At 39.1% G+C, this 13,375-nt stretch overlaps 1 protein-coding gene across 4 annotated transcripts; it reads left to right on the top strand.

Annotated features, from left to right (window-relative positions):
- The first annotated feature begins 6,749 nt into the window (after positions 1–6,749).
- btbd10b (BTB (POZ) domain containing 10b) lies at positions 6,750–11,404 on the top strand. 4 transcript variants are annotated; one of them, XM_028402548.1, is made up of 9 exons: positions 6,750–6,875; positions 7,312–7,459; positions 8,126–8,322; positions 8,641–8,956; positions 9,128–9,230; positions 9,513–9,633; positions 9,816–10,013; positions 10,102–10,212; positions 10,361–11,404. In XM_028402548.1, exons 2-9 carry the CDS (start codon positions 7,359–7,361, stop codon positions 10,690–10,692), a joined length of 1,479 nt encoding a protein of 492 aa, XP_028258349.1. In that variant the 5' UTR covers positions 6,750–6,875; positions 7,312–7,358; the 3' UTR covers positions 10,693–11,404. The 4 variants fall into 4 exon arrangements, with proteins under 4 accessions (XP_028258349.1, XP_028258347.1, XP_028258351.1 ...); XM_028402546.1 differs by having other exon boundaries at positions 6,753–6,909; XM_028402550.1 differs by having other exon boundaries at positions 6,753–6,909; positions 8,129–8,322.
- Positions 11,405–13,375: the final 1,971 nt, after the last annotated feature.

A 13,375-nucleotide genomic window follows, 5' to 3' on the forward strand; every position in this document is an offset into this window, starting at 1 on the left:
GTGGTGCTGTACTGTATATTTAAAGTGAACAGTTTGCAGGGTAGATAGCTGATGTGCTGCTGAGCCGCCTGTGAATGTACCTGTAAATGTCACCTGCTGCTGTGGCTCCTCTGTGACTCTCCAATGAGACAAACTGCTCCACAGTAGAACATGTTTACTGTGTCTCTTCTTTCCCACTGTGTACACGTATACCTACTAACTATTCATTTAAAGTCAACACATTCTGATTACCATAAAAATCTGATTTTAATTGGAATAATACCAGCAATACTGTACTTAATAAACTGAATATCTGTTTGAGGAAGGCCTGAAGGTGAATCAGTCAAATGTTCATGGCCTGGTTCCTGTGCTTTATCTTCTCTTAGTGACACTAGTTATGCACCCTGCTGCTCAGACAGATAATTGGATGAGCGTGCTCATCTCACAGAAATTCATGAAACACCATGCATCCATGTGACTAATTGTCCCTCTCTTTTGAATGGCTGCAGCCTCCACAGGTACTTTTCCCTACCACTGAAGAAACTCCTTCTCTCACAGCAGGAAAGTGGGTCAGTGAGCCAACTCTGGCGTTTCGCTTGCACAGCAGTGACTCAGTTTGAGTCAGTCTACATTATCATTATCAAGGTAACGTCCAGGTGGCAGAAATCCAAACAAAAATATGAATCAGCTCTCTGAATGCATTTGCATCCCTTTCCTTTATGTAAGTGATTCACCATATTGTATCCCAGGTTCATCTCATACAGCATGTGCCTCATTGAATTTTTAAGACTGAAAAAGAATTGTAAGGATAAACAGTGAATTATCATATACATGTTTCTGCAGTGATAGCTTAAATGCATTGAGACTTGTTGAAATCACACATCTACATACCTGGATACCCTTCATGTAGCCTACTTTAAATTCTGTTTGCCCTGAAATTCATATCAAGCCACATGGGAGCACCATGTAAACTTTCTACTGAGTACCTGGAACTGCTGGAGAAGCCCAGCAGGAGGTGTTTTCTTTTCATCTAAAAATGGATGAGTGGTGCGTTCTGTTTTCTGTTGTCATCCCCAGACGATGCTGCTCTGATATTTTAATTTCCTCTCAAAGCAGATTCATCTTATAACCCACATGACACACTCTACTGAAGCTATTGTTTATTCTGTCCCACCCATTCATCATCTGTAAAGGTGCTTGGTATTAGTAAATTGGTTTTAAAGTGAGCAAGAACACAAACCACAACATATGTAAATCTGCCTATTTGTATGAAGACATATTTTTGAAGCTTTTTTCTCTGATTAAAATGTGAAAAATGTCTTTATGCACACATTGGTGCATATTAAAATGGACAAAGAAAATGGTAAAAAGATCATAAGTGTCAAGTGCATGACTCATGAAGGATGGCATGTCAGCCACTGTTAACCAGAGGTTTTCAATCACAAATGACATGCAGGCTGTTTCCATGTAATGATAGTAGACTGTAGCAGGGTTTCTTGTCATCTTATTTATTTCTGACAAGCTAACGAATCTTAAGGTTAGAGTCAGTAGATGGCCTATTACTCCTTCCATGATCAAAACTAAACTTACATTGAAATATTGAAACATTTATAATAGCATTTCTTTAGTATATAAGCACAGGCTACAAGTTAAGTTAATTTTGAAAAGACAAAACTTTTCAGCCTATTTTGATGTTAAGCAAAACCTTTTAAAGAGACCTACCTGTACTGTTAGACCACAGTGACCTCTTGTGGACACAATCTAAAATGACAGCACAATGATCAGGTAGGAAAGCAGTAGCCTGTGTTTTTTTTAGCAAACATCCATAATTGACTTTTTTTGTCATGTTTGTTTTTTAGTTGAATTTTTTAGTTTTAGTACATTACTGCTGTGATGTTTATTGTTATTTAACTGTAGGTTGAATTGTATATTCAATGCCTGACATTTACACAGCAGACATTTATCAATGTTCTGCCATTGTTCACAAGGTGACTCCGATGTAGGTGCTGTAGAGGTGGTGTAGATTAAGTACTGAAAGAGCTCACAAGTGTGAGAGTATTACAGTGTGGGTGATCAGCAGAGCATGCTTAATGAAAAAATGAATTCCCCTACAAATAGTGCTGTGGGCAGACACAGGCTGCTGCTTTGGTCATTCATCGTTCTAAGTGATTGATTGTTTATCTATAAGAATTAAAGTAAGAATTATGATAATAATAAAGAAGAAACTGACCAGTTTGCTGTTGGCTGGCCCTGTCCTGCTGGGCTCTGTCTTTGTAGTCTACAGCAATGCTCTGTATGCAGACAGTGAACAGATACAGACTACTAACTTGACACCACTGCCACCTGTGCTGGGTAGTCAGTTGGACATTGCAAAAAAAATATGTGATAGATTGATGTGAGTGTGAGACTAGACTGGCATCTCCCTGCAAACCTGTTTCATGAAGGAATCAAACATTTGGTTTGGCAAACAGACTGTTGAGCAGCTGCAAGCAGACTTGGATGGAGATACATCTGAAAGATTTATTGCTTCACTGGACCCTAAATCATCATCCAATCAGTCTTATATGAACATGTGTTCAATGTGTTTGTTTGCTTTCTCAAGTAAAAGTGAGATGATGTCAACTCTAAAAATATCCTGTTTTATTACATGATAGCTTCAAGTGAGGTGACCTCATTTCATGAAAAAAGTAACTCCATTTATAGGTTTCAGGGAATGCATCATATGCCCTGGTGTCCTTCCATACCTTTACACATACAATACAGAGGCCAAAGACATGTACCTGTCCTCTGTAGATCCAGAGGGCTTTATGTCTTCATTCTAAATTAGTTGTATTAATGTACAAGTGTAAGAGTATGTATGACATGACCACAGAGATTTTTTTGAGAATCCAAATATGTACAGAGGAGCCTATTTACAGCCATTGCACTTAAATATAGTTCAAAGAGAAGCGTCACTTTATGTGTGTTACTTTCTTTGTCACATAGGGGTCACCCAAGTTAATGATTTACATGCGATTCTTCCCATCAATCCCTGTCAGGTCCTCTTGCACACCAGCAGCATACCATTACATGGATAGCTCACATTGTGACCTCATGAGGTAATGAGAGCGACTTAGTTGAGTATACTACACGTGTACAAAAAATCTAGCCTAGTTGAAACCACAGGTGGCGAGTGCTGTTTACGCGCATGCTGCAGAGAGCTGATAGAGACACAGGTCATCTGCTCTATATGGGCCTATATGTGGTACCCAGCCTGAGACAGTTACACTGGTCTGTTATAATGGATTTCTGTCATATTCCCAATACAAAGGACACTTGGCAGTTCCGCTGACTTATATGTAATTGATTTTTATATATACTAGTAAAGAGGTAAACCTACTCTTTACCTTTTATGGTAATGCTGCCACATTATAAAAGTGATTTAGGATGTAGATAATCATTAATAATGTAAAAAATAAAATAATACAGCCAAAGTTGCTGAAATAATACATAATACAACCTCAGAGTGCGCATAATCGCTTAAGGACACTTTAAATAGATGACATCATGCAGGAAAGTTAAATGACAGGAAGATATAAGTCCTTCTGTGGCACTTATTCCTTCAGTCATGGCATAGCCATTCCTTTGCCACATTTAGAAAACGTCTTTCATGGTTACCTAATGCACCTTGTGACACTACGACAAGGTTATCCACAAGCCATACATCACACAACTGTGATGTTACACATTTAAACAAAAAAAATCTAACTGTAAGCTTTGGAAGTTTCCTGGCATCATGATTGAAAGTACATATGAGAACACCGGGGATCTGCACACAGCCAAAGAAATTAAGTTTTTCTTACATGCAATAATTACTTTTGATATAAAGACCAATGTGTAACTTCAGTACACGCAGTAGAAATTTAGTCAGTCAAGATAACTTGAGGCTATCTTTCGTCAGGCATTCTCTGGTTGAGAGTAATTATTAACTAAGACTGGATTAGTCCCATCATCCCCCTTTGGGCTGGTCCAGCTGCACCTCTCTGTGACCTTTAGATGCTTGCATGAGATGAACCATAAAATAAATTGCATTTCCAATAAATTTAGCTTGACAGTCATTGCCATTTGAAAGAGTATATGTTTTCACTGCAGTCTTACTGCATGAGGCATGTCCAATTTAGAGATATCCCAACCAATAAGGACGTTTGTTTGGAAAGTTTTATAAAGTGAGTCATGCAATGTATTATAACAAAAGTCTCATTATTTGGCATAAAGGGTGAAAAAAACGGAACAAGCTCAAAAACAGTGGGACAAACAGGGCCCTTTGCAGAGGTGTTGAAAGATGAGTTAGTAGTGAATTGTGGTGGAGGTGGTGTCATGCAGATGCCTGTTCCCATTGATGCATTGGAAAAGTGACATCAACATCAACAGTGAAAATGGCTCATTGATGACCAGGGGAGGGCCGTGCTGTATATAAAAGGAGAGAGCCTTTCTCACACGAAAGACTGATCAACAAGTTCAACTTCTTTCCCAGACCGATAGGGTCTGATCACAACCAAACCTGACATAATTCCTCCTGGAAATATCGACAGAAAATCTGGTAAGAAAGGCAAGTTTTTTTATTTGATATCATGAAAAAGTATGTTTAAAAAGCAGCTTTTCTAACCAGTGGTTTATTTTTTCAGTTACTCAGCATGTTTTCATTGAGGCACTTGAAAATGTTGGTTCTGATAATCTTCCTCACCTGTTATCACGCAGAGGCCAAACCACTGAGGTAAATTCTGTTTTTTTTTAGCTATTTTGTGAGATATAATGTTTGAGAAAGTGAATTTGAGAAAGTGAACTCATAATGAATACCTAATGCAATCCTACCTTGAGTTAACAGTAGTGTCTTCTGTATCTGCAGAAAGAGAACTATCAGTGAGGTACAGCTTATGCACAACGTCCAGGAACACAAACAAGTGGGAGAAAGACAGGACTGGCTTCAGGAAAAGTTAAAGGATATCATTGTCTCCAGCTCCAAACCACAACACGGACAATCAGGAAACATTAAAAACCTTTTCTCAAATGGTGTGTTTGGATCACACATATAGAAAAGTTGAATAAAAGTCATCTGCTGTCGAGCATTACTTAACAAACAGCCCAGTGGGGGAAAAAAAAGAAGATTTTCTATCCTTTATTTTTTTATTTATTGTTTATTTATTTTATTTATTTTATTTATTTGTTTTTATTTTTGATAAAGCTAATTTCTTTTTATTTATTTCTTGTTTGTTTACATTATTTTAGGTATAGTATTTAAATCCCTGTTTCAAGTCAACATCTCAGGCCATAGAAGTATAAGATAAATATGATCTTAGCAATCATTGCTCTTTATTCACAGTTTAATGTTGTTTACTGTGTCTTGTAATGTAGCCTATATAAATATGGACCAACAAAATAGTTAGTCTTACGTGTTCTGTAAGTGTTAGTGCACATAACAGGTGTCCTGTCCATTGCAGTGATTTGTTAATCTGATTTACTCCTTCCTCCGTCTTGGGTTATCTGTCAGATTTTTACTACTACCATACCCTTCTCCTAAAAAGGTCACTACATATTGAAGGTTAAACAAATGTCACCTTTGTTTAACCTTGAATATTGTGTCTTAACCATAGTTTTCAGTGTAATTCATTCTTGTCACATCTAGCTAACAAGGATCCCGTTGATATTGGTATCAATTGAAAATAATTTGACAAACACCTGTTTTCTGTCCCTTTCCTATCATAAGCCCTACTATTTGTTTTTCCAAGTTTGGCTCATATAGATGTTGTTGTCTATAATATTTGTATTCCATTGTAAATGCTTCTGTTTGTTTTATAAATTGTGGCTAAATTATATTGTAGTGCAATACTTTTAGTACTTTGATAATACGCTTGACTGAAGGATTCAATACATAAAACATCTTTCTTTTGTCCTTTGACAATATTCTGAGATAGCATATTGTCGCTGTCTCTCTCTGAAATAACATGAGGCTCCTCTTGTATTTACACTGACTCAAGAGAAGAAAAGTCTAATGCCAAGTCAGCTATGATAGGTACAATAGCTTGAATTTTGAGTTAAATGAAATATATCATTGTTTGTTGCCCTTCAGCATCCTGTGACTTCTGTGCTTATATCTGCTATCTGAGTGTGTCTTAGAGGTTTGAGCCCACTTCATCAACAAGCTGCAAACTATTCAACAGGTCATTAAATAACTGTGAGTCTGTTACCGGCAATACTGTAGGTTTAGCCCTGTTATTCCCCATGTGTGGCTCCTTTGCATGCTTCTGAGGGAACTTGCTTATTTTATTAGAGATATATGGGGCTGTTGAGCACATCAATACTGTAACACTGACTGTGAATTTCATCAGTCAATTTTCTGTTTTCTTTCTGTGATCTTAATAAGCCATGAGGTAAACAGCATCTGAAAATATGAAAACAATCTCACTTTATAGTAAAACTACATTTACTACGTTTTCTGCAAAAATACAAATTTCCCCTCTCTAAAATAAAAATCAAACAATATTTTAGGTGTATTTACATTACCCCATTTATTATTTTTTTTCCTTATTTTTAAATATATATATACCCCTTAACACCGCCTCTTGGACGTTGTTTTGACGTTTTGCCTTTGTTTAGCACCGCCCCTTTTATGAACCCAGGGGGAAAAAATATCGTTCTCGCCACATATCGCGAGACTTGACCTCCGTTCTATACCCATATTTAGAAAAAGCAAAAATACTATTTACAACAAGTCCATCACCTTCACTATATTGTATTTTTTAAATAATTCACTCCTCAAATCTAATGCAATTATCACGTGTAGCACCAGCTGTAATTTGGAGCTTGTAGTGCGTCAGCACGTCAAGCCGCTGACGGTTGTCACGTTTTACGTCAGATGGGTGAGTGTTTTGAAAGGAGATGGCTGGCAAACTGGTAAGCGTTTGGGATTACCGTACAGCGGAAACTGTAGCCCGCTAGGTAGCTGTTTTAGATTATTTTCCCCATATATTCCTAGAATATCAACGCATGTATGCCAGTACTTTTGGGGAAAGCTTTTTGGCCCATTTGCCGTCGCTGGATACCACAGTAAAACGGCTGGAACTTACCGCTAGCAAAGCCAGCTATGTTAGCTAGCTAGGTGTGCTAACATAGCAAAGTGTCTAGCCTAATCGTAGGGTGACTCAGGCAGTAACGTTGACAGCGTTATGATCAGAGATGCTCAGCGCTGGGCTTCCTCTCTATTCTAATTGACGTTGAAACCTTTTAAAATAGAACAGCTAACGCTGACCAGAGGACCGAGCTGACTTGTTGATTTCGCCACAAACTGTTGACCAGATTATGAACGGTGAAAGATCCAGACCGGATTCCCCCCTACATGGGTGATGGCAGCACGTCTGCAGTCATATGACAGTAACTCCAGTGACACCGAAAACTGGGAACGAAATCCTACAAGTCGACCCCGCAAACTCTGCAAGCATTCGAGGTGAGCTTCATGAAAATCTGAGACCTCATGGGAAAGATCATACCAGCATTTGAATGTCCCACACTGACACTAACAGAGCTGTCATTAAAGAAGAGGCTTATGTATATTACATGTGTAATATTGCTCATCGTTCACATATGTAACAAGAACTATATCTTTGTATGTGTTTTGTTATTGGTTCAGGGTCTCATGGGAAATGTTGAACTTTGTGTGCAAATTTGCTGTATCAGGAGTTACACAGTGCTCTATCATGTCTTTCTCCCCTGTAACCATGTAGTTCTTTTCCACCTCTGTTGATTACAACTATATATCGCAGAAGAAAGAATTACATTACATTAAAAAAATGTACATCTTGTGTTGAGCCCAGTGTGAAGGCAACAGGACCTGGTTACATTTTAGTATGTGTGTCATACTGCTATTAGTAGCTTCCAGAATGTTGCAGGTCTTGTCGATCTGGTAGCACATGCATTTTTAAGACCTCTTTTTCAGGCTTGTTGAAGCAAGTGTTCTTTACATTGTAGCACTAGTTGACATTATAGTGGAAGGTTATTTAAATAGCTGTGAAAAATAGTTTTAGCAAAAAAGGCTGAATTGTATAAACGTCATTTCGTTCTAGGCTACTATATCATAAAATATTTATCACATATGTTTTTTTATCTGGAAAAGCAGCAGTCAGGCCCGAGGATCTCGAGTGGAGGCAGAACAGAGGAAGATGAGCATGCATGGTGCCAGCGGGGGGTGTGACCGATCACGTGACCGCCGCCGATCCAGCGATCGTTCCAGGGACTCTTCACATGAGAGGGAAGGCCAGCTTACCCCCTGCATCCGCAACGTCACCTCTCCAACACGACAACACAACAGTGGTGAGTGTGCAAGAAAATATTAGAGCGCTTATAGCGATGTCATGTTTGAGTTCTGCCGCTTTTGGCAACTGCTGTTCAGAACAGCTGTCCTAGAGACATGGTCTATTTATCTGCTTTTACTGGCTCTGAATGGATTGTGTCTACTAAGACACATTTAGGACCCTTTTTATTCTGGTTGTCACCTTAAAAGATAACTATTTGGCACCAGATTTGTTTGGGTCTATAATGTATCTTTTCCAATACAAATCCAAAATGGTTATTTGAGTAAAGCGTCCTTTGTGTGTCATTGGTATCTTGTTATCTGTTCTGCCTGTCTAGACCGTGAACGAGATGGTGGCACATCTTCAAGGTCCAGTAGTCCCCGGCCTCAGAGAGTCTCACCCAGCGGTTCCAGCAGCAGCGGGGTGGTGAGCAGTCGCAACAGTAGCTTGTCCAGTACCGAAGGCACCTTTAAGAGCTTGGCAGTTGGAGAGATGGTCTTTGTCTATGAGAATCCTAAGGAAGGAGGCGCCAGCGCCACAGCTGGAAACCGAAACATTAGAACCTCAGAGAGAGTCACTTTGATTGTTGACAACACGCGCTTTGTGGTTGATCCTTCCATCTTCACTGCACAACCTAATACCATGTTGGGCAGGTACAGTACACTTTAAATATACAATTGATTACATTTCACTAATCTGTAATGTTTATTTTTTAAAAAAAAAAAAACATTGATATAAAATATCAATCGATATCAATATAAAACAGGATTTGGAATTGTATGTTTCTGTCATTGAGAAAATAAACCAAAGCTGCTTTCTTACAGAATGTTTGGATCTGGAAGAGAACATAATTTCACAAGACCGAATGAGAAGGGGGAGTACGAAGTGGCAGAGGGCATTAGCTCAACTGTTTTCCGTGCAATTCTGGTCAGTTCATCTCTTAAAACCTTGCACCTTATTCACTTGTGTGTTACCTTTTCCCTACTGGGAGCCCACCTCGTAATCGTAACAGAGTAATAGTAACAGAGTAACACTAAATCTTCTATTAGATGGCATACAATACTAAAGTTACTGATACAAAGTTATGTTAATGATTTACAGTATTTGAAGTATTTAGTTCCAAACCTAATGTGTGTTTAATGTAATGTTAAAGGATTAGCACATTGCCTGAAATGACTACAATCTTTGTGACTTATGTCTAATTGACAGGATTACTATAAATCTGGGATAATCCGTTGTCCTGATGGAATTTCCATACCGGAATTGCGGGAGGCGTGTGACTATCTATGCATCTCCTTCGACTACAGCACCATCAAATGCAGAGACCTTAGTGAGTATTTTCTCTAGGGTGCAGAGGCTGTTGGTGTTATACACTGACCATTCTCCAGTGAACTAGAGAACAAAAAAGCAAAAAATGAAGCAGAGCAATTTAAAGAAGAAAGAAAATGTGAGGTTCATTGTTGACATTTGCATGGTTGTCATTGTCATCTTCCTCTCCATTTTACTACCCAGGTGCCCTGATGCATGAGCTGTCCAACGATGGCGCTCGGCGTCAGTTTGAGTTTTACCTCGAAGAAATGGTTCTGCCATTGATGGTGGCCAGTGCTCAGAGTGGAGAGAGGGAATGTCACATCGTTGTCCTCACTGATGATGATGTGGTTGACTGGGATGAAGAATATCCACCACAAATGGGAGAAGAGTATTCACAGAGTGAGTAGTCTGTAATACAGAACTCAGACATGTCTAAGAAGAGCACCAATAGGTGATTTAAAAAATTTTGTTTCTGTTCCATTCGCAGTCATTTACAGCACAAAACTGTACAGATTTTTCAAGTATATTGAGAACCGAGATGTTGCCAAATCAGTTTTAAAGGAGAGAGGATTGAAGAAGATAAGACTGGGCATTGAAGGTAAGCTGAACCTTAAGACCTATATTAGGTTGATGAAATCTTATAGATTGAGCAAGGAAGGACTTCAAAGATGCAAAAACATTATCAGAAGTCAAAGATTTTGATTTTCGCTGTGATCTCATTTAATGTTTTTGTTCTGTGTCAACAGGTTACCCTACTTACAAAGAAAAAGTAAAGAAACGACCAGGAGGTCGCCCCGAGGTCATTTACAACTACGTCCAGAGGCCCTTCATCCGCATGTCCTGGGAGAAGGAAGAAGGCAAAAGCCGCCACGTGGACTTCCAGTGTGTAAAATCCAAGTCTATCACCAACCTGGCGGCAGCCGCAGCTGACATCCCCCAAGACCAGCTGGTGGTGATGCACCCTGGCCCCCAAGTGGATGAACTGGACATCCTACCGAATCACCCACCTAGTGGGAATCATTACAGCAACAACTACAGCAATGAGCCTGATCCTGATGCACCTTCACCTGCTGTCTGAGGACATGCTGTCCTCTTTCAATGCCTCTGCCCCTCTCCTACTCTTCTAATCCTACTCCCAGCATGCTGCAGCATGGAGCGCCAGGGGCACCATAACCATATTGCCTTGACACCTCCTTTGCAGCCTTAGAGCCTCAAGAACCTGGATGACTGTAGAAAAAAAAAAGACATGAGGAACAAAAGACTGGTGAAAGCAAGACTTCACTATTGTTTTCATTTTGTTTTTTACTTGACCAAAGGAATTTATTTTTGTTTGGGGAAAAAAAAATCAGAAAAAACATAGTATTAACATTATTATTTACAATGTTACTGTACTTTAATTTGATGGGTTTGGCTGAGCACTCATGTGGTGTCACTGTTTTCTCAAAGTTTTTATTTTACTGATCATTTTGAATATGATTCTCTTGGGTGGCCTATCTACTAAATGTGCTTTGGTGGGAAGAATTCAAGACATGGAGAAAATACAGCTTTCCGGTCATGGAAGAAAATCAGTTTTCACCAGTTATTGTCATGATATCCGGTTGAACTCCTCCCAGACATCATTGAATTTTGTGATGGGATATGTAGTCATTGGCTGGATCAGATGTGATGTTATGCTCCTCCCACAGCCAAGATATTACGCAGAGCACAGGCTGTTGTGGTCAGAATCTTTTTGTGCAAAGCTTGAAATTGTTGTTTTAAAAAAAAAAAAGATACAACATAAAATCGTGAAATAAAGATTAAAAAATAAAACACATTTTGTCTATATATATCATGTTTTATTTGCTTTACGAGTACTAATCTGGATATTTATTGCTTTCAGAAACAAGGGTTTGATGTACTGGTTTGTTCTTGGTCTACCAGCCTACATCCAGGGATGTTTCGGTTTGCGCTTGTGTATAATGTCCCTTGGGAAACCTAGCACTGAGTGTGTGAATTGAGAATGTCAGGCTCCCACCTCTTGCTTTCATGGAGACGTTGACATTCACATTTTAAAATAAGGGCTTTTGTAAGTCATATTAAGCAGGGATCATCTTTCGTGAAGACAGAGGCTCTAAGCCAGTAGCACAAGTCTCTAGCTGCTTCCTGTGCTTTTATCTAAACTAACGTGACTTCTTCTATCATTTAAACCCTGTTCGTGATTAGCTCTGTCCTCCGCTAGCAGGTCTTTATAGCTGCAGGCACCACAAATGAAACCACCTCCTGAAACACAGGCCCTCTGAGATCACATTAGAGATCCATCCTTTGACCAGATAGATAGATACTTTATTGTATCCTTTGTGAAATTCAACATGAACAACATTGTGATTAAACTAACCTATTTGCCATTCATTATGCTCAACCTGATCTAATATTTTTTACAGCTTTACAAAAATAAGCAGGCAATGTTTACCCAACCCTCCTAGTTCTTGTATCCCCTGCACCTTTTTCAGACACTGGAAGTAGCTTCCTTTTCTCCTGCAACAAGACAAGGCTGTGAGATACTTCTGTGTCACTGTACTCTGGTTGATGTGATATACCACAAATAGGAGAGGACTGGGTCTACGTCACCTGGTATTAAATTGACCATTGTCTCTAAGGGAGGCAGTAGGGATGATAACTGCTCTCAGTTCTGTCATTTGGTGGACTGCTTTGCTAAAGAAATTGTCAGGGAAAGTGTCCAATTTTATGCAGCCTAAAGCCACCTGAAGCACATTTTTGTATGTAACTATACAATATAACAGAAATGTCTGCCTGTATGGTATTACATTTTAAACTGGAATGGTCTGAAATGATGAAGTCTACCTCTCTTCAAGGATTCATGAAACTTAACCAGCAGCTTCTTGGCGAGAGATGAACGCTTTTATTTTTAACTTGTAGCAGTTTGTATTGATCTTCTCAATCATCTGCCGCCTTTAGAGCAGACAGCAGCAGACTGGGACAGGACAGATAGCAGATGAACTGTCCGTATTTAAAATGAACTGCAGTGCTGTCCTGACTGACTGTTCCATTCTGGAATCAAACGAGTGTAATTCCAACAGACCAGACATTCATGTGCGTGCATCTTTGTCTTCTGCAGATCAATGCAACAATCATTTGGTAGAATCAATACCTTGCTGGTCACAATCTGCTAAACGAATAACACCATCTTCGTGAAATTATTCATAAAATGGTGCTAAAAGAAGCTCCTGAGAGAGAGCGAGATAGCCCACAATGGCACAGAAAGAAAAAAATCTTCACTTGAAAAATAGAATCTGATCAGCACAGAAATGAAATGTAAGACTCATAGTGTGAGAGTTAAATGACAACATGTACACCAGTTTGTTTTGACCTTTGATAAATAAAGACAACCCTCTCATCAATAACATAAAACACAAAAAATCCATTGACCTCTATGTGGGATTCTGCCCTGGCTGAGAAACAATGCCAAGAGAGAAACAGCAGCCACCAGAAAGCATCTGTCATTGTCTGGCTCATTATTTCTCCAGCTTCACCTCAGTCAAGGACCAGCTCTTTAAATAACCTGCAGAAACTTCTGCAATCTGTTGAACGTAAACACATAAAAGGCTATTTTGAAGCTCATGTAATGAAGTTTTACACATACAGTGAACCATTGAAGTATCTGTCCCACCGATGAGCAAATAAAACATCAGAACCTGTTTGGATCTATCAAAAAGATGATTCAAACACAGAGAAATGGAACAAAGTCAGGCTCAAAATAAACA

The sequence above is a fragment of the Parambassis ranga genome, chromosome 3 (assembly GCF_900634625.1).
Source record: "Parambassis ranga chromosome 3, fParRan2.1, whole genome shotgun sequence".
NCBI classification, from domain to species: domain Eukaryota; kingdom Metazoa; phylum Chordata; class Actinopteri; family Ambassidae; genus Parambassis; species Parambassis ranga.

Coding starts and splice junctions, on each gene's coding strand:
- btbd10b (XM_028402548.1), top strand. CDS start 7,359: ATGGCAGCACGTCTGCAGTCATATGACAGTAACTCCAGTGACACCGAA. Junction 8,323..8,640: donor AACACGACAACACAACAGTG/GTGAGTGTGCAA, acceptor CTGCCTGTCTAG/ACCGTGAACGAGATGGTGGC. Junction 9,634..9,815: donor CATCAAATGCAGAGACCTTA/GTGAGTATTTTC, acceptor TTTACTACCCAG/GTGCCCTGATGCATGAGCTG.